This window comes from Hibiscus syriacus, unplaced genomic scaffold (assembly GCF_006381635.1).
Source record: "Hibiscus syriacus cultivar Baekdansim isolate YM2019G1 unplaced genomic scaffold, ASM638163v2 tig00001120_pilon, whole genome shotgun sequence".
NCBI lineage: Eukaryota > Viridiplantae > Streptophyta > Magnoliopsida > Malvales > Malvaceae > Hibiscus > Hibiscus syriacus.
In genome coordinates, this window is record NW_024061845.1 from 2,347,647 (window position 1) to 2,368,558 (window position 20,912).

Below are 20,912 nucleotides of genomic sequence, written 5' to 3' on the forward strand. Positions count from 1 at the left end.
CTAAAAAATAAGTTTAAATTTTATATGTTATTTTTACAATAACTAAAGAAAAATATGAAATCCATATTCTAACGGTATCAATTAAATTTAGTATAAATATATACTGAGAATATTTATAAAAATAAAGAAAATAAAAGACTTTTAAACATTTTGAGAAGATCAAAAAAAAAAATTAGGAGTCTATTAACAAATTTTAAAAATCTTGGAGAAGCCATGACCCCTGCTGTCACTCCTAAGTTCTCAATATCCATCATACTCATAATCATAAACTTGGCTGTCAAATTCCGGGTTATAGTCTTCATAATCTTCTTCATCCCCTCCATCATCGTTATATTCATCACCTGCTTTCCCAATTTCTGAACCCTTCTCTTCGTTTTCATCCAAATTTGACTCAAGTTTTTGTTTCTTGGGTTTCTCTGTACCTACCTACGATACCATAGAAATCTTAAGACAAGTTGAAGAAAGATCTTTTTTTTTTTAAATCCTGAGGGAATGATACTCTAATACAAGGAAAAACTTGGAAAAAGTTAACTACATCTGTATCCGACACTACCGAATCCGAATAATATAGGTATTATACCACCCAAATGAGAAAGTATTTGTGTCGCACACAAGTTCTCCTACGTTTGTGTCTTAAGCCTAAAATTTGATCTTAAACATTAAAGCAGACATAATAAATATACCGGGTCATCGAAGAGTTTCTCCAATGCATCGTAGTTTATTTTTGAGCTTAGTCCCTGCACAGAAGCAATATAAGTATCATACATTCAACGCAAAACTTAGGCAATGAGGTTAAACTTTCTGATTTTAATTTGTTCAACCATACCATTGCAACTCAAAAATATAGATAAAACTCTTTTCAGCAAAATCTTATGTAAATGGGATTTCCTAAAAAAAATCATGACCTCGATTTTAGGATTGACTAATATGTAAAATTCACAGAATAAAGAATACGACCACCTGGAGAGAGAGTTTCATTAACCTGATATTAATTTAGATAAAATTCCGGTGGCTTAATTACTATAAGACTACAGTGTTGCCATTTTGAAGGCAGTGCAGTTTTATCGTAAAAACAAATCTCAGAACTAAGTTTCACTATTCAGCCTCGTGGTAAAACAAGAAAGAAAAGCTATCTGATACCTTCTTGACCAGCATTCGCCGGGTTGCCTCAGCAGCAGTCTGTGGAGGACCTGCACTTTTTTCTTCAGCAGCCCGCTTTTGTCGTCTCTCCTGGTAATACAACAAAGGCCAACAAAAGAGAGAGAAGTTGAGATACGGGAAAGAACCCTTGAAGCAATATATCTTAAAAGGGTAACTAACATAATCTAAAGAGGGTCATTGTTGGACGTAAAAATAAGATATTGTAGGCATGCTAAAGCTTACAAGTATGCTCATGCGTGTGTGTGCGTAAAGTAAAAAGAGGAGGAAAAAGAAACTTCGAATTAAACAAGAGTGGCAACAGTCAACTGAAACTGAGAACAAAATGAAGTGCATGTGATCAAGCTAATATGCATGGTACATTTGTAGTTTGTTTTGCATTTTTTTTTTTATAGAAGTTGGAGGTCTCATTAAAAACCTCCTTCATAGTTGACCCTTTGGAAAAAAGTCATCCATCGGAAGGAGGAAAAGAGTACCTCATTTTATTAATAACAGAAGCATACATTAGAAACCTTTACAAAATATCAAATACTTAACCAATCCCTGCCTTAGCCAACTTATCTGCTTCCCAATTACTACACCTAGGAATAAACTGCACTACCAAACCCCTGGACAGTACATAAGACTTAATTTCCTTGATTAAATTACTAAAAAACACCGGAGAGAGACTTGGAAAGTTGACCCACTCCACTGCATTCTTGCAGTTAGTTTCCAGAATTAATCTGCCCTTAGAAGCCCAAACAGAGTAGAAAATGTCAACAGCCTTTCTAATAGCTTTCAACTCTGCTAAAGGGGGTGGCCCTGGCCCTGTGCTTTCTGAAAACGTTGCTAAAACGAAACCGTTATGATTTTTGAGGATACCCCCAATGCCGCCCGCCATCCCATCCTTTTTCACTGCACCATCGACATTAAATTTAAAGAAATCAACTGGTCTGGACAGACCTATTAGTAGCGTGAAGACCCTTGAAACCATCTGCTAAAGTAGGGTCAGATATTAACAAGTCCACCGGAATCTGCACTTGATGGAACTTTGCTAGAAACCATTTAACTAGCCTGAACTTTACGATGAAGAAAAGTGAAAGTCTGTCCATAACCTTGTTATCGAAAACAATAGAATTTCGATAATTCCATATCGACCAAAGAACCACTGCTGGAACTAATTTCCAGATAAGTGAATTAGCCACCAAATCAGGCCAAGAACTGAGAAGAGTAGAAATATCCCCAGGCAAAACTGTGCTAACGTGCCACAGACTGAGAAACTTATACCAAACCTCATGAGCCACAGGGCAGACAATAAACAAATGTTGAACCGTTTCTCCACTTAATAAACACATCGGACAAAACTCCCAATCTGATAACGGGATCCCCCTGTTCTTCAGCTGGGACTTAACTGCCATTTTTTGATGAGTAATTTGCCAAAGAAAGGATTCTATTCTAGGAGGGACCAAACCTGTCCATACACACTTATTCCAAAGAGGATTACCCACTTGTCCTTTACCAATAGTCCTACAAGAGCCGACAGTAAACAAACCATCGCCCTTCCCTGTCCATGATAAAAAATCATCCACTTCCTCTGTCAACTGAAAGTTGTTTAATTTGATCATTAGTTCCAGCCATTGCTCCAACTCCCAATCACTTAAATTTCTTCTTGTACGGATATCCCAAGTCCATCCGTTCGAATCATAACTTCCAAAATCACTAACCCGTCCCGATTGATTCGTTGACAACACAAAAATTCTCGGAAACTGAATTTTCAGCGGTGAAAAATCAACCCAAACATCATTCCAAAAAGAAATTGACTTGCCATTCCCCACTTGGATTCTAGAATGAGATCTAAGCCTCTCACCAATTGCATCATTCTTCATAAAACTACTAACAATTCCTTTCCAAATCCAAGAGTCTTGTGTTGAATACGCACTACTAACCGACATCGACATACTATCGATGTTATGTTTACAACAAATCAAATACTTCCACAAAGTACCCTTTTCATTAGGAAATTTTCAAATCCATTTCCCTAGCAGAGCTCGATTAGTAAGATTTAAATCTAAAACCCCCAAGCCTCCTTCATCTCTAGGACTGCACACTGTTTGCCAATTCACCCAATGAATAGACTTCTTCTCTAAACCGCCCCCCATAGAAAACCAGCCATCAACGAATTCAGTTTCTGACTGACTTTATTCGGAAGTAACAGAGCATGAATGGTGGCTTGCATTTTTCTAAAATATAATCTTCAGAAATCAGCAAACTTCCATACTTTTCTTAATATCCAAGAATCACCTTTCTAGATTTTGCCACTACTTCTGCAGCAGCTGCGGCAAGCTCCTGTGCAGCTTGGAGGTCCTCTGGGCATTTATCATACTTGGCCATTAAAGCCTCCTTAGCAGCTTCTATGGCTGCTTCCTTGGCTGCTTGTTCCTGCAAAGATTGCAGCATGATTAAGCTCCTGTAATATATAGTATGAGATTCTAGATAAATTCTTCAAAGCAAAGTTTATTTGCATTCTTTACTAACGTTCTAACTAACAAAAGGCATCGGGACGCAAATTAGTTACATCAAACAATTTCACTGGAATTGGGGCTCAATTTAACCATATGATAAGAATATGAGAAAACCCATCTAAAAGTCCGTCTCTTCAGCACTCAATTATATTTACTAAATGTTTCTTCATGCTCATAGTTGAGGACACGCCAATGCAGGAATATTGCGCTTAAAGTGTGATATTAGACTAGAGTAAGCCAAAATAATGTTGTACTCAACAAAGTCATGTTTCAAATCACCTCAAGATATTCCCGGTTCATTTCTTCCCAAATGATCTTTTTGAAATGCTTCTCCTCCTCGTTGTGAAGAAGATAACTGTCAACCTGAAAATATAATATTTGAGTAATTCCCCAGTGTAATAAGAAAATGTTATCAAAGTAAACAACGGATAGTGCTGTTCCATACACATAAACACATAAAATCAACCAACACTTTCTAAAATAAGTTTAAACACAATGCGTGCAGCTCAAACAATAAACATGCACTTAACTATACTATTATTTAAGTTTTTGACTGAGTTGGTGTCACCGATTAACTGGGTACCAACTCAATTGTGAGAAGACTGAAAAGCCATCTTCTTAAATGAGATAATTAATATTGTCATAATAGTGTTTTTGGTTTTTTTCATATATTCTAATGTATTTTTTTAAATAAAACAACCAAAATCATCATTAAAGATTGAATACACAACTAATAGATCACACGCAAATTGTTTACCCTTTCACCTTTAACTATTCGTTGAATAAGCTTTTATAAAAGTTTTTATATAATTTTTAAATGCGTGCATGCATAATAAATATAAAGCACGTTTAACAGTCATGAACAATATTGTAGAGAAAGGTATATAGTAAAGAATTTTATATAACTAAATTTCAGGTCAGCTTGGTTGATTCTGTACCAGACCAACCAAACGCACTTCCTAAAAAAGCTATGAAGAATCAAACACTAAATACTGAAGAATAGACCTGAACAATAAGCTTAATTTAGGTAAATTTTAGTCAATTCTTCAACATTTTTTTCCTTCAATTGACGATTTTGTATTTCTGAAGACTTAAGTCCACACGGATCACATACATTATATAGACCCAGAGCAGCTCAGAAGAAAATATAACAATAGTGATGTTGATTACATGTGACACACAACCGACCATATGTTTAGCATTAGTTTGGCAGCAATGATTGAAAGCTGAATTTAAGCCCAACTGACTTCAACAACTCATGGGTACACATCTTAGATGGTTTATTGATGCAGGGCAAAGCAAAACAAGTTAAGCTTGTCAAAGCTCAAGAATCTTGATAATAATGTATCTACTTGATTCTAACTACACCTTAACAATTCTGTTAGACTAGGAAATATAACCAAAGTAATTGGTAGCACTTTTGTAGTTGAGCTTAAGCTCGTAGTATTTTGTTTGTTGAAGTTCATATGGACATTGCAATGACAAAATACAAGAAAGCAGACTTATTCCCTACCTCAAAATCATCAATATCAGAAAAGTTATCCGATCCATCATCACTACCATCAACTCCAGGTAATTTATTATTGTCACAGTCATCAATGGCTGCCTTGTTAGTTGCATCCTCTAAAATCCCTGAAACAATACCTTCTCTAATTAAAAAACTTGGGCATTTAGATCAAAGTGTCCAATTATTAAACCATGTAAAGCATGATTAATCGTGAGTTTTAAACTTACCAATATTTTGAGCTTTTTCAGATCCACTCTCGATGGTGCTGTTAGATACGCTCTGTAATTATCAAGAATAACCAAAACAAATGAAACCCCATGATAAAAAATGACGGTTAAAACAATGTTGAAGAAAACGTTATAACTAAGTAAACTAAAAAGATCCAATAGCAGAAAAAATATTCATGCATCCAGTCACAAGAATTTGAGACTGGTTAATCTCTCATAATTAAGCAGCATACCATAGATAAATTCCTAATTTTTTTTTTGATAAGAATTTCAGGCCTCGTTAAAAACCCCCTTCTTGATTAATGGAGCTTATAGAACTCCTTAATCAGCGGAAGGAGGAAAAGAGTGCCTTAGGATTTTATTGAACCATAAATTTACATAAGATACAACCATTATACACCCCACCAACCAAAAACTCGAAACAACCATAAAACAACGTAACTATAAATATAGAATCAACCAATTCCTTCTTTAGCTAAGGCATCGGCTTCTATGTTGGCTGTCCTGCTAACCCATCTAACCAGCCCTCCGAACTCTATAAGCCTGTGAACAATGTCTCTAACCAATATTGCATAAACATCAGGACAAAAAACAACCCCCTTAATCCAGTCCACTACGATTTTGCTGTCACTTTCAAAATCAACCGGTCCTGAAGTCTATCTCGAAAATTCGCAAAGAATATTAGCCCTTTATGAATAGCTTTTAACTCCATATAAGTAGGAGGCCCCGTACCAGCAAGCTCCTTGAAAGACCCTAAGGTATGTCCAGAAGAATCTTTTAAAACTCCTCCTAACCCGCTCTTCTTCCAATCCTTAGTCGTAGCTGCGTCAACATTAATTTTCACAAAACCCTTAGGAGGGGGATGCCAAGGAATAATAGACTTAATCCTATTAGGTTGAAAGTAACAACAGTCCCCTAAGGAGGGGTCTGAAATAAGAGAGTCTTTTGGAATACACACCCCTTTATTTTTTGCTAAAAACCATGAAGCAAGCCTAAATCTTGCTAAGAAAAAGAACTCAACCTCATCCAACTTCCCTCCTTCAAAAACAATTAAGTTCCTCAATTTCCATGTAGTCCACATAACCACCCCTGGAATGAGATACCAAATCTTTGAATTAGTCCTCAAAGCATCCCAAGCCAGGAGAAAAGATTTTGCATTAGAATGGAAGACAGTCTTAATTCTCCAAAAGTTAAGAAATTTGTTCCAAACAGACCACACCACCGCACAAGAGAAAAACAAATGCGTTGGAGACTCTTACTACACCATACAAAGAGGACACAACAGGTTTTGAATTCCTGAAACCCCTCTTTTCACCAGTTCAGTTTTAACAGTCAATCTCCCTAGAACAACCTGCCACATAAAGGATTCAACTTTTGGTGGCAACTGGCCCTTTCAAACAATCTTATTCCAAAAGTAAGCCTCCTCCGAACCCAGAGAACCGAATGAACAAAGCTTGACAGCCGACTTAACAGTGAACAGTCCATCACCGATCCCTTTCCAAATCATTCCATCCGAGCTATCCATAGATGAAGCAAAAGACGAGATAACAGTCATCAGATTAGCCCACTGCTCAATCTCCCAATCATTTAAATTTCTGCGAAATTGCACTTCCCAACTCCATCCAGTAGAGCTATACTCCCCAAATTCAACCAATTTTCCTGTCTTGTTGATGGAAATGGAAAACAGCCTAGGAAAGATAATCAAAAGAGGGTAATCCAGAGCCCAAAGGTCCTGCCAAAACCGAATACATTTGCCATCTCCAACTAAACTAGAACACAAACTTCTCAGCTTAAAGCCGACAGGGTCCTCTTTAAAGTGATTAGAAACCATTGATCTCCACAACCAAGAAACTTTGTTTGGAGATTTATTTTCAAACATTAACAAAGAGGGATCAAGATTATATTTAGAACAAATGAAATCCCTCCAAACAGATCCCCTCTCGTTTGCATACCTCCAAGACCATTTTTCTAGAAGCACTCTATTCATCAAGTTCAGATTCATCACACCCAAACCCCCCCTCCATCTTAGATTTGCAAACATTCGACCAACTAACCCAATGGATCTTACTTTTATCAACTCCACCTCCCCATAAAAAATTTGACATCATTGAATTGAGGATTTTTAGAACCGAAACTGGTATCTTAAAAAGAGATCAATAATAAATAGGGAGCGAACATAAAACCGATTTAATAAGAACCAATCTCCCCGCTAAAGAAAGAGACGCTGCCTTCCAACCAGTTAACTTTTTGGAAAAATTACTGATCACTGGATTCCAAATAGCAGCAGAATTCCTAGAAGCCCCCAAAGGAAGTCCTAGGTTGTCAGAGGGAAAGCTACCAACTGAACAACCAATACTGTGAGCCCACTCATGCACAACCTCATCATTTAAATTCACACCAAACATTTTACATTTCTTCATATTTAGTTGTAGTCCTAACATAACTTGAAACACTCTAAGCACCCTTTTCACATTTAGGATTTGCGTTTCCGAAGCACCACTAAAAATAATGAGATCATCCGCAAATTGTAAATGAGATAACTTAAAAGACCCCTCATCCCTCCCTATAATAAGACCAGAAAACAGCCCCTGAGAAACTGCCTTTAAGATCAATAAATTGAGTAATTCGCCAATAAAATTAAACAACATAGGAGATAAAGGACATCCCTGTCTAAGACCCTTCGCCATAGGAATTTCCTCAGTAGGAACTCCATTAACAAGAACAGAAACTGAGGCCGTAGTAACACATCTTCTAATCCAATTTATCCATCTTGAACTGAATCCCATCTTCTCCATAACTAGAAACAGGATGTTCCAATCCACCGAATCATAAGCTTTTTTAAAATCAGCTTTGAACACAGCCTTGAAGCCCATTTTTCCTCAAAAAGTCGATTCCTTCATTGGCAATTAAAGAGCAATCTAAGATTTGTCGGCCTGGTATAAAAGCGAATTGGGTAGGACTGATTATGTCCGAAATACAACTCCTCAGCCTCCTCGAAAGACACTTAGAAAGAATCTTATATAATCCACCAATTAAGCTAATGGGTCTAAAATCATCAAGGTCACCACTATTAGATACCTTAGGGATAAGAGTAATAAAGGTATGATTAATACCATGTTCCCACTCTTTCCCCAAATAGAAGTTATTGAAGAACTTCAAGACATCTCCCTTAATCACATTCCAAAATCTCTTAAAGAAACCTATATTTAGACCATCTGGCCCAGGAGCTTTATTCCCATTACAAGACTCTAAAGACTCTCAGATTTCCTCCTCAGAGAATTCTTTCTCTAATCTCAAGCTCTGCTCAAGAGTAATACTGGAAAAATCCAGCCCTATGTCTTCCACCTGTAAAGTAAACTGATCATTGAAAGCCTTGAAAAAGTACTCTCTTACTGTTGACTTAATCACATTCGGATCATGAACAAAGCTGCCATTGACAAGTAGCGCATTCAAGGCATTTCTTTTCCTCCTAATAGAAGCACAAGTATGAAAATATCTTGTGTTTCTGTCCCCATCTTCAACCCACTTCGATCTTGATTTTTGAAACCAAATCTGCTCCTCTATCTTATACAGCCTCCACAATTCTGATCTCAACACCCTCAACTCATGTTCTGTCTTGGAATTGGAGCCCAGTAGACCATGATGAGCATCCACTTCAAGCTTCTGAATCTTTAATTCAAGATCAGAAATCAAATCCCCAGGAAACTTATCTCTCCTCCCTACCCAATTTTTTATTGCTATTTTGGTATTCTTCAGAATACTGAAAATTCCAGCATTCCTCTGATTTCTCTTACAATCTTGAATTGATGAACTTACCAAATCCTCAAAACCAACTTCATCCATCAAATAATTAAAAAGTTTGAAGGGTTTCTTACCCCAGTTTACCCCACCATTTTCAAGCAATACAGCATTATGGTCAGAGATAGACCTAGGCAAAAGATATTGAGCTAACTCTGGAAATGCAATCAAGAAACGATTATCAACCAAGAATCTGTCTAATCTAACGTAGGTTGGGGAATCTTGGTTATTACACCAAGTGAATCGGCCACCATTCAATGGCAAATCGATTAAACCAGTGAAGAGCAGAAATTGACTAAAAATCTCAATTGAATTCCTGTTTTGAGCTCTACCCATCTTTTCATCCTCATGAAGATAAACATTAAGGTCCCCTCCAACACAGATAGGATCACTAAGGCCTCCAATGAACAAGCCTAGCTCTTCAAAAAAGCCTCTTTTCTCCTCCTCAATAGAAGGACCATAGACATTAATAAGACTGCATATGAAATTATTGGCACGAAACCTCCCAGTAATAGCAATGAATCTACTGGATATAAACTGATTTTCCAACTCGAAAGTACTGTCATTCTAGCAACAGAGTAATCCCCCGGAAGCACCAACCGAAGGGGATTCAATAAACCCTTGCAAGTTAATTAAACCACATCTTCTGATAACAGATTTCTGAAACAACTCTAATTTAGTTTCCTGCAGCCACAAAAATTGGGGGCAACGAGTATACACAACTCTCTGCACTGCCCTTTGCTTCTCTTTTCTACCCAAACCTCTGACATTCCAAGACACAATAACAAGCTTTAACTTCATCATAATAAATCGTAAACATACTCCTAACTTTCCCAAGAAATCAGCCTCCCCTGAGAAATCAACCTTCCCTAATTACCTCCGATCCATGCTCAAGACTTAATCTTTTTTCAATGAAAGTCTCCTTCTCCTCTTTGAATGAAATGCCTAACAACTGACAAACTTCCCAAGTTGCCAATGCTTCCTCCACCAATTTCGAAAACTGAGGAGAAAAGACAGTAATCACATTAACCAAGTCCACAGCTTCCCTAGTTAAAACTCTCCTCTCCCTTCTGTATTTCCTACCACGCTTTGAAACAGGAGGGAGAATAGACCGGTCCTCAGAAATATTCTTACAGAAGATAGGGACCAAAGATTTTTCCTGATCATTAGCAGAACCAAAGACTTGTACATCCTGTTCAATTCCCCTATTTTCTGAAGCAACCATCTTAATGTTATCTTCAGTAGAGATTTGATTAACTCTTCTCTCCCTTCTTTTCGATCTTCCTGATCCTACAACAGAGATAGGAACTACTGACACATTCTCTCCCATATTTTCTGAAGTGAGCTGCAGAACATCATCCTTTCTACCATGAATTCCTTTGTGTTCATTCTCAAACCAGTTATTTCTCACCCTAGATCTGCTATAAAATCTTCTATAGCTGGCCATTCTCCTTCTCTCTAAGGGCACACTTTTAGAAGAAAGTAATCTTCTATGCTGAATCAACGTTCTGCCTCTTGAATGCAAGGATTCTTGATTAGGAGCTGACAACATTAAGTTAGGATTTAAGGGCTCAATTTCTTCACAGTCCTCGAAATTCACTGAATTTCTCTTCTTCTCACAAAAAGAAGAATCACTACCCGCATTGAGCATCACTTGATTGACATCCTTAACCATTCTCAACTTCTTTGGAACAGCTCTATTGTTAACTATAGCTTCATCCCTCACTACATCTGTATCTTGCTCTAGAAAATCGAACAAAGGCTGATCCTTTTTTTATTTACTACCCTGGCCCAATTCAGCTTCACAGCAGGGCCTGCTGGGAAAATTTTAGTTATAGGAGAAAGAGACTCCCCATTTGAATCAGAATGGGCTTGGATACTCTGGTCCACAGCCTCTCGCAGCCCAATTCCTGCATAATCCCCACAATAGTTTAAATCAAATTCAAATTTGTCTGACACCCCATTATTATTGGGCAGAGTGACAGACTTCTTTTTCAAATAATGTTCCCCATCTTCTTCTGACATCCTCCTTTCTAGACTGGTCTGAAGCCACGTTTCTACCTTTGACCGAAATCCTTCTTCTGAATTTTCCCTGTTGTCTTCTTCCTTCTCTAAGTTTCTACCATCGTCCCCCTTTGACACATCGTTATTGCAACTGTTATATGAAAAATTCTGCCTCACGACTCCAAAATCTTCAGAGTTAGGATTACAACTGGTACCCACAGATAAATTCCTAATTATTAAGTGTTTAAACTGAAAAGCATGACAGCACCAAATTAAAAGATAAGTTAGCACATGAGGAAGGGAAAGAGAGACATTGTAAGTGAATAATTTTTGCATGGTCGTGTAAATCCGGAAATTCAAAATAAATGAAGCAATTACAATTTGGATTATCAACCTTTCAATGTCCTTAAACCTTTAGAGAGGTATAGTTACAGAACTTACATTAGAATTTTCCTCTACAGATAATTTTGCAAGTCTCTCTTTCTCAGCACGTTGGAATGCAGGTGGATCTGATCCCCCTTCAAGCCCTCCTGAAACCTTCATGAACTGCATCAACCAGTAACAGCATGAACTCCAGCTTCAATGATAAAACAATTCCCAGTGGTAAAATTGTAGAGCGCAAAGAAAGATAAGAAAGCCTAATAAATGTCAAAAACAACACGTGTGCTTACCTCTTCATAACATTCATTACAAAGTCCATAGGCAAAAGATTTTCTCTCCGTATGCCTACACAGAACTTCATCTAAGCTTGTTTCTTTTGACCCAGTATTTGGCTGTTTTATAGTTAATGAACTATTTCGAAGCTCCCTCTCCTTTTCCGTAAACTCCTCCATCTGGTCCCAAGTTTATAACAATGGAGAGTATTTTACATAAAATTAGTTAGATAGTCTGTAGAGTGGATACAAACAACAGTATAACAGTAAAAAAATTAATAATCAAATTCTACCGTAAGGATTATAATAATAGCACTGACACAAGTAACAATTACAACAACAACAAAGCTTTTTTTTTCCCTCACAAGATGCTGCAAACCATTTAAATCCGATCACACAATCATTATCTACTTAGGGCCCTAAGCAGATAGGAAGCCACATCAACATCAAAAGGAAAAAAAAAATTAAAAAAAAATTATCCTAACTATCATAAATATCAACTAGGTAGAATATGGTTCTTTATTTCATAGTTACTATTAATTTACACCTTATTCCATTACCAGTTTCCTGGCACAATGTAATTCTTCTAGATTACCATGAACAAGTTGAAAGATACACACCGTTAAGGCTCCAGCGTCGGTATTCTCAAATTCAATCAACCGCTTTGACAATGTTGCTTCACAAATGTGAACAACCTCTATCTGATAAACATAGACCTTAATTAACCAAATAATTTTAGAGAGAGAAAGCGAGGATAATAAGAAAAAGGGGGGAAACAATAATAAACATGAATCTAAACAAAGAAGAAATTGGAACTTGGAAAATGATGGAAAATCTCATATAAGAATAAAACTACAAAACCTGCCCATAATAATAGTAATAATATCAATTAAACTGGAAAAAACGAAAAATCATTATCTAGCAGATGCTAAATGGAAACATCAAGCATTTTTTTAATATCTTTAGTATTTGTTAGTCACACCCCAAAATTTCGGGTAAAAATATTAGAAATTCAATAAATTAATTAAATGGGTTAAATTGAATTTTTATTAATGATTTTAGGTTAAAATGTAAATCAAAGATTTTTCAGGGACTAGCCCCGTAATTTTCCTATAACCAAAAAAATCATCTGACACAAAAATAAAATAAAATGGTGGGCGGGAGACTTAAACATGTGACCCAAGGGTTATGGCCACTAGGCTATGCTTTTGTTAGTGTTTTTATTTAATAAAAATATATATTATTTATTTTGGCTCGGGATATACCTAAAACCAAAATCACATACCCCCATTCGTGAAACCCAAAATCAAACCCCTCGGTCCTCAAGCTTTCCCCCGTCGATCCACCCCGCTCCGACCGCCGTTATTGTGCCCTGCCGCCATCATAACCAGCTTTCTCCAGCTACTCAACCCCAACCCTCAACTCACCCAATTGGTCACCGATCGTCGCAAAACGAGGGGGGAAACTCATTTGTCGCCCCTCATCGTCGCTCCCTGCTCCGACTGGCGGTACAGGTCACCACCACCTCCAATTGAAGCGCCAGGCCACCGCGAAGCAACCCAGCCAACCACCGACGCTAAATGCCCGTCGTTCGTCGTGGATGAGCGTTTAAAGTTTCGTCGAAACCCCCCGTCACCTCGGTTAATTGCGATTTCATGCTGCCATCGTCATCCGTTTGCCTCACCGCCGGCGTGGTTGGACTCCTCATTGTCGTCCACTCGAAACCCAACCTTTGGGTCGTAACTTTTTCATCGGTTTCTCCGTCGCCGGTGTGGGTAAGCTCGGATTTAATTTTCGGTTAATTTTTCTCTCGATTTTGCTTGATTATTGGTTGTGTTTGAGTTGTTTGAAGACTAAGTTGCACCCAGAGTACTCAGCCGACCGACCCGACCCCTTTCCACTGTCTCATGCTCCAGCAACATGCGTGGGACTCCTTCTCCAGCTATGGCTCTTTCTAGAAATGGTCCAAGTGGACCGAACCGACCCAACCCGGTTTGAACCGGGTCTGTTTGACTCGACCTTAGTCAACCCGAACGAGTCTGAACCGTTGACTTTGACCCAGACCCGTTTACTTTGACCGTTGACTTTAACTCAGTTTGACCGTTACTTTGACAAAAAAGTCAAAATTTCTGAAAAGTCATATTTATGTTTTTCGACGTCCTGAGTCCGAATCCGAAGTCCGTTTTTCCAAATTCGAACCTAAAAACCTCCAAATTGTCCCGTTAAACCTGAATATGCATATATAATTTAAGTGATTTATTTAAGTGCATCTAATTTGAGGGTCAAGGACTAAATTATTATGTCGTTTAATTAAGGTACCCGTGATTCTCCCAATCGTTCGTCTTCTTGGCCCGGTTCCTCCTGACCCGCTTGTCTGCAAGAGCCCGTGATTACTCGTATAGTTCTGCAATCCTGTTAAATACTCAGTTTAGCGTACTACTCCGATAATAATTTTGTTCTGATATGACTTAGGTTCTCATACAGTCGAAGAGCGTAGTGAAGCTGGTGCTCGATAAATCTACCGGACTGATTCTTTTTGCGATGTGTGTTTCTTGTGTGATATATATATATATATATATGTTTGAAATATCATGTTCACATGACTGTTTTACCTGAATTGCAATATGGCTAGCTGATCTGATTTAATTTCACATGATTTATCTGTTTCAAGCATGATTTCTGATTTGCTGAAGTTTTAAGCATGCTTGTCTGATTCATGTTCTCTAGTTACTGCTTTTATTGAATTGATATCTTTCTGAAATCTGTTTTCCTGTTACTACTGTTTACTGTCTAAAAACTATTTTCCTTCGGAGTACTCTGAGATCTGGTATGAAGTCTCTACAGGTTCAGCTCCGATCAAGCTGGTAATTCCTCATGTAGGTTTATCACTGATCAAGTTGGTAATTTCTTATGAACCTAAGGCGACCCTTGGGTGGGCTCCTGGGCCCAATGGGCCTAGCGGTAAGACCTTATGGACCCTAAGATACTCCTTTAGGGTGACTCCTCTGCTATGTGCATTGGGTAAGTCCTTATGGGCCTGAGGGCACACCCCTCAGGTGGGCACCTATGCTTCAACTAGGGTAAGCCCTTATGGATCCAAGGTGTTCCCTTAGGTTGGCACCTACGCTCTTTGGGCCTAGGGTAAGTCCTTACGGATGTGGTTCTTGGGGAACTGCGTATGGCGTTTGGTTGGAGGGTTGTTCTGTATTTTAAACTACAACTCTACTATCGTTTTCATAACTTTGATAATGAACCGATTTTGAAACTTAACTGTATGATTTTATTTTGTACTGTTGGAACACATTGAGCTCCCTAGCTCACTCCCCCAAACTTTCCCCTTTCAAATACTTTTTATAGGCGACATGGACCTGACACTTAGAGGATCACCACATCAGTACAATATTATTTTGTTGTAATGTTTTTATCTTCCGATTTGCCATTATGTTGGGTGACATGTGCCTATTTATTTTGAAATACTTGCCTTGCGACATATATTGCTTTTGCGACTGATGTTAGAATTTCATTGATACTGATTGGTGAAAGATTTTTGTTTTATTCAGAGATATTTATGGTTTTATATATATTACTCGAATTAGAATTTATTATTAATAATCATGTTTTTAAAAGGTGTTTATTCATAATATGAATTTAAATTATCGAATAATGTTTTGGAAAATTTTACTATAATTCACTAGATCTGATAGGCCGGGTCTAGGGGTTATAGTTATGGCTTAAGACTGCTGTGAATTTCTTTTACTATTGCAGTGAGGCATCTAAAAGACTAAAATTATCCCTACTACTCTAGCTTGGGTGAAGACATGAACCTAGTCCAAAACCACGTAATATAAGTTAGGACCTTATATAGCATGTGTTTCTTCTGGCACAATCATGACATGGCTGAAAGTTAAAACATCTACTGAATTGCAAGCCCTACTCATAAATTTAAAATTGCAAGCCCTACTCATAAATTTAAAATTGCAAAGTTCGTCAGCCAGATAATAAAAGTAGGTATACAATTAAAACACCTATAATTATTGAAGAAGCCAATAAACAAAGAAGTAAGAAAACAACTTACAATTTTTGACTTAGAAACCTTCAAACCATGTGAAAGAGCAGAAATGTATAGCGCTGCACCACATAATCCACTGGGTTTTCTCCCTGTCTGCAAATTTGTGTTACAGTAAGATTTTAACTCTAAAAATTACCCAGTAATACTCAGAATTAAAATAAAGTGCTTTGAATAAAATCATACCTGCATCCAGTCCCGTTTCATGCTAGCTAAAATGTCTCGTGCAGTTTTAACAACTGCATCATTCCCTTCTGGAATCAAAGCTGCAAAGCATGTTGGTTATTATGCATGTCTGAGTTCAAAGCAGTGAAAGCTCAAACACTGGGATCATATAATCAACTAAAGAATCTCAAGGTCTGGAAATTGATTAAGCAACTTACTATTTGTAAATTTATGAATAAAAATTGAAGGATCAACTAGTTTCGGAAGATCTTTTGTGTCAGCAAGGTAGAGCACATAACAAAGCTGCAGATATACAGAGCCAAGCTCATAACTGAAGAAGAAACAACAAAACTTGATCAAAACAAAAAAGAAACAGGTCACACAAAAACAGAGATAGAAAGGATTATCAAGCTAATTATTTTTTTACGAGGGGTAAAAAGGAGGAAATTCCTTACACGTTTACACTTATAGAATTTGAAAAATCAATAAGGAGGAACGGCTTTCTCTTTTGCCTGCATTCCAGAAATTACATGGTTAAGGAGGGAAATAGTTCAACAATTCAAGAAACAAAAAAGAGATATAAAGGAAAGAAAATCAAGACGGCAAATGATTCGAGTATGGCATTAATATATACATGTGATACAACATTTAACCACCATAAAAATGATGGAATAAAACACATTTTTGTTACAATAAAGTACATTCAAATGTATGCACCTTACAGACTATAGTTTAAAATAACACTGTATCATATTGTTCATGATAGCTCTCTCTTTTTGTCTTCCTCTATTCCTCTCCCTCCTCTATTGCACTCTTTCCTGACTATCATACAGTGCATGATTTATATATTTCTGCATTGGTCTAATTTTCAAGAAAGGGTGGAGCTAATTTGAATTTGATGCAGCTCTCAAAAACACAGCATGAACCTTTGGGGTTTTTTAAGTAGTGAACCACAAGCTGAAAGAGACCACATCCCAACATTTTCTATCCAAATTCCAAACCAGCAATAGTTTTCAGCATTCAAACCCTAGCTGCAAATACATTTCACTTGACCAATATCAACATCTAAAATACAAGCCTTACGCTCCTTCCTACTGCAAGAAATCCTAGCCAACGAAAAACCTTTACAAATTATGTCATTACCCTCCTTTTCCTTAAGCCTAATTTACACAAATTCCATGACCAAAAGCATATATAATGACATGATAAACTAAAGGCATAAATCCATCCCAAAGAAAATAACATATGCATATCATACTAGAAGATGAAGAAAAGGGTCATAGGTTATTGTGTTGCAGAAGGAAAAGTAGAGAATACCACACAAATTTCCAAAGGATTTGAAAGAATACAAGATAAATAATCTACTTGGTATTTTATAAATGAGAACGAGAGGTTTGAAGTAGTAAAAGATAACTACAGTCTAGGCATCTACATGACCCTATATTAGTAATAAAAAAATGCATTGAGTAACAAATTTCAGAAACCAAAAACTAGGCAAAATATGTAAAATACATATCCGATATAACAAGTTACTAGAGTGAAATTTTAGTTTTGCAAATTCTTACACATGTAATCAGTAGACACCTATATGATTGTTTTCTTAAACTGACATGTAAACAGCCGAATCATCACATTTTAAGTTTAGACAACAAACCATGTTCAAGCTCAGGCAATAGCATTTCGATTGTAACCACGTTACAAATGTAAGAAAGAAATATTCCTCACCGACAGGCAAGATAAAGACATGCAGCCTCTACTAGTTCTGATCTGCGCCCCCTAGTGAAATTCCGTTCAAGGCCAATCTTCACAATGCAGATAAAAATAGCTCAAAATATTGAGGAAAAAGACAAAAATGACAAGCATTGAAATGAGACTTAGGCAGAACAAAACATACTTCATAAAAGCGTCTAGCAATTTGAACAACTTCATCACTATAATCGTCAATCTCTAATTGAATCCTCAGACTATTCATATTATCAAAAGCTGTATCACAATGAAATTAAAATCAGAAACAAGATGTTTGTAAGTCAGATTGCAGTAAGCAATTTAATGCTAGCACATTATTAACCATGACAAGAAATTGAAATAACACAAAAAAGTAGAGTTGAGCCTGCAATAAATATATGTTAAACTGTTTTGAAATCAGAGAAACTAGGAAGGGCGAATATGGTGAAATGTATCAGTGATCCTTTATCAAAAGTCAGAAACATATAGCTTCTTGCATAGCATAGATGCTACTTGACAAACCATACCTTTATCCAATGTACGCCTACGTGAATCTGAAATATCTTGGACGGATTTCACAAAATTTCCGGACAATTTGCTCTGGAACAAAGTGAAATCGGTAATAGAAATCAATAGAAATGCGAGTCAAAAACATGAGAGCACAGATCAAGTGATCAAAATAAAGTAAAATAAAAATAAATAAAGGGTGATAAAACTTGAACTTCCCAATTCAACACACTTGTCTCGATTAAAACATATCCGACAATAAGATTAGCAAAGAATGTTTCTTCTTTTGTTTAATAGCATATTCACCCAGCCAAATTCATGGTTAGTAAACTACGAATAGCTGAAAACAATGAATTTTGCAGAAAATTTACGAAACAGTACATATCAACTTGCTTAAACCTATATCACAACTGTTCCGCTAAATTTTATCAGAAAGATTACCTGGCCAGCTGAATCTTTAACGAATTGAGGTTCGGTTGCATAATTGTATTCTTCCAAAACCTTCCCGCAAAAATTACAACACCTACATAAATATATAAAGAAAACAAATAATGAAACAAGAAAATCAAAATTTTCTCCGGAAAAAACAACAGTGATTATGAGCAAGAAAATCACTTACAAAACACCTTCATTGAGGCGTTCTCCAGCAACGTTTCTAGAGCAACTAGAGCAGAAAACCATCCTCCTTATTTACGAATTTTTAAAAAATAGCGCTAATCTTTTTTGCTTCTCACCTTTTCTGAGCAACGAAATAAAGTTTTCAAATGAAATCAAGATAGTAACAATACAAATAATGTACATCAAAAGAGATTAATATTCATAATAATACTTAGAAGAATATATTTAAAACGGAAAAAAATGAAGAAACCGGAGGTTGAGAAGCAGAAGGGAAGTTACTCACTAAGTTAGGAGTCGGGAACAGTTAAGAGATGACGTTAGGACTTAGGGTTAGGGCTTAGGAGGTAGGTAATTTTATTAAGAAAAGGAAATTACTAAAATTTTCAGAATTTTGGAGCAGTTAACGCCGTGGATGTGTGTGTCTTAACTAACTTGGGAGTGGAGGAAAGAAGTTAGTTCTCACTACTTTTTATCTTAATCGGAAGTATCAATTTAAACGCGCTAGGAGATATCGTTTTTAAAGTAATAAAAAAAATCCTAAAGGTTATTTTTGTAATCTACTACTTATTTTTAGTTAAATTATAAAATAGTATATATTGAGGAATTCTATTATGTGACTAAAAAATAACTTGTTGAGTTAATCGATCGACGAAATCGATCAAGAGGGGGTGAATTGACAATTAAAAATTTCGGTGGAAGCTTTTGCAGAAAATTAAAAAGATTTGCACAGCGATTTAGAGTGGTTCGACTTTCTCAACCAAAGTCTACGTCCACTACCTTAGCTATCCACACTAAAGATTTTCCAATAAATTCACTAATTTGTTCTTTCTTTTGAGGCCAAATAGATAACCTTACAACACCCTCAATAATATACCCAATTCTTGAGAACACTATTTCTCAAATAGAAGATTACAAATTTGCAAACTTACAAGAAAATCCTCACAAGGTAAATTGTTTGCACAATTCTAGAACAAAGAAAAGAACACTCAATAATGAATACAATTGAGTACAAGTAGTGTTCTTGAAAGCAAAATGAATATTGAATGAAAAACAGGCTTGAAATGCTCAAACTTGAGGTTTGATGCTTTCTCTTTTATTATCTCTTGATTCTAGTTGCTTGTTGTTTCGTGTTGTTGATCAATGGCTTCTAAGCTTGTTTAAATACACATTCGAATGATTCTGAACGTTGGGGATGGTTAGTGGAGTTAATAGAGTCGTTTAAGTGTGAAAACAATTAATAAATTCAGTTGGGAGCGTCAGTGCATCGATGCATCAGTGTAAAATTCAAATATTTTGATCATTGGACTCTGAGTGCATCGATGCATAAAATGCATTCGATGTTTTGAAAAACCTTAGTGTATCGATGCATGGTCTTGTGCATCGATGCATCAAATGCACTGAGTGCATCGATGCATGGTATGTGCATCGATGCATAAAATGCATTTGATGTTTGAAAAATTAATTGGTGCATCGATGCATGGATTGGTGCATCACTTTGAAAAATTGATTTTAGGCTTGATTTTGCTTCAAAATACTTTGTGAAAATTGTTTCAAAAATAGTTTAAGTATAAAACACAATTTTATACATTTAGTAAGGTTTGAAATTGATCTTGAAAGACTTTGAGTAATAATTTGATATTCAAGTAATTAAATCGAATATATTTAGAAAATCAATTGTGAAATCTTAAAATTTTATTTAATTTGTTATATCGAAACATCAAAATATTTTCAACACAACTTAATCTAAAATATTATAAAAAAAACATAATATTTTAAATTGGACAATTGAAAATCATAATCTAAAATGTTGTTTTTTATAATATTTTAGGTTGCGTACATTTTCATTATTTTTTTAACTTTAAATTAAGTTTTTTTTACTTTTTCGTATTTATTTCAAAATATAGTTTTAACTTTAATAAATATTAGTGATTAGAGATTATTTTTATCATTCTTTCATCTCTTATAAAGATTTTCTTTATTTTT

At 36.2% G+C, this 20,912-nt stretch overlaps 1 protein-coding gene across 2 annotated transcripts; it reads right to left on the reverse strand.

Moving 5' to 3' along the window:
- Positions 1–201: 201 nt before the first annotated feature.
- LOC120123613 (transcription factor IIIB 90 kDa subunit-like) lies at positions 202–19,264 on the reverse strand. 2 transcript variants are annotated; one of them, XM_039142471.1, is made up of 20 exons: positions 19,213–19,264; positions 18,931–19,050; positions 18,753–18,834; positions 18,332–18,404; positions 17,974–18,062; positions 17,805–17,881; positions 16,535–16,591; positions 16,298–16,410; positions 16,101–16,180; positions 15,924–16,010; positions 12,469–12,549; positions 11,867–12,028; positions 11,637–11,741; positions 5,394–5,445; positions 5,173–5,291; positions 3,939–4,022; positions 3,439–3,576; positions 1,141–1,230; positions 684–737; positions 202–426 (listed from the first exon to the last, which is right to left on the reverse strand). In XM_039142471.1, exons 2-20 carry the CDS (start codon positions 18,990–18,992, stop codon positions 241–243), a joined length of 1,791 nt encoding a protein of 596 aa, XP_038998402.1. In that variant the 5' UTR covers positions 18,993–19,050; positions 19,213–19,264; the 3' UTR covers positions 202–240. The 2 variants fall into 2 exon arrangements, with proteins under 2 accessions (XP_038998402.1, XP_038998397.1); XM_039142466.1 differs by lacking the exon at positions 19,213–19,264 and having other exon boundaries at positions 18,931–19,071.
- Positions 19,265–20,912: the final 1,648 nt, after the last annotated feature.

Excerpts from the sequence above, each read along its gene's own strand:
- LOC120123613 (XM_039142471.1), bottom strand. The coding sequence starts at position 18,992 with ATGGTTTTCTGCTCTAGTTGCTCTAGAAACGTTGCTGGAGAACGCCTC. Across the intron at positions 17,882-17,973 it reads TTGCTAGACGCTTTTATGAA|ATTGGCCTTGAACGGAATTT; the intron begins GTATGTTTTGTT and ends TGCATTGTGAAG. Across the intron at positions 5,446-11,636 it reads CTGTAGAGGAAAATTCTAAT|AGCGTATCTAACAGCACCAT; the intron begins GTAAGTTCTGTA and ends TGATAATTACAG.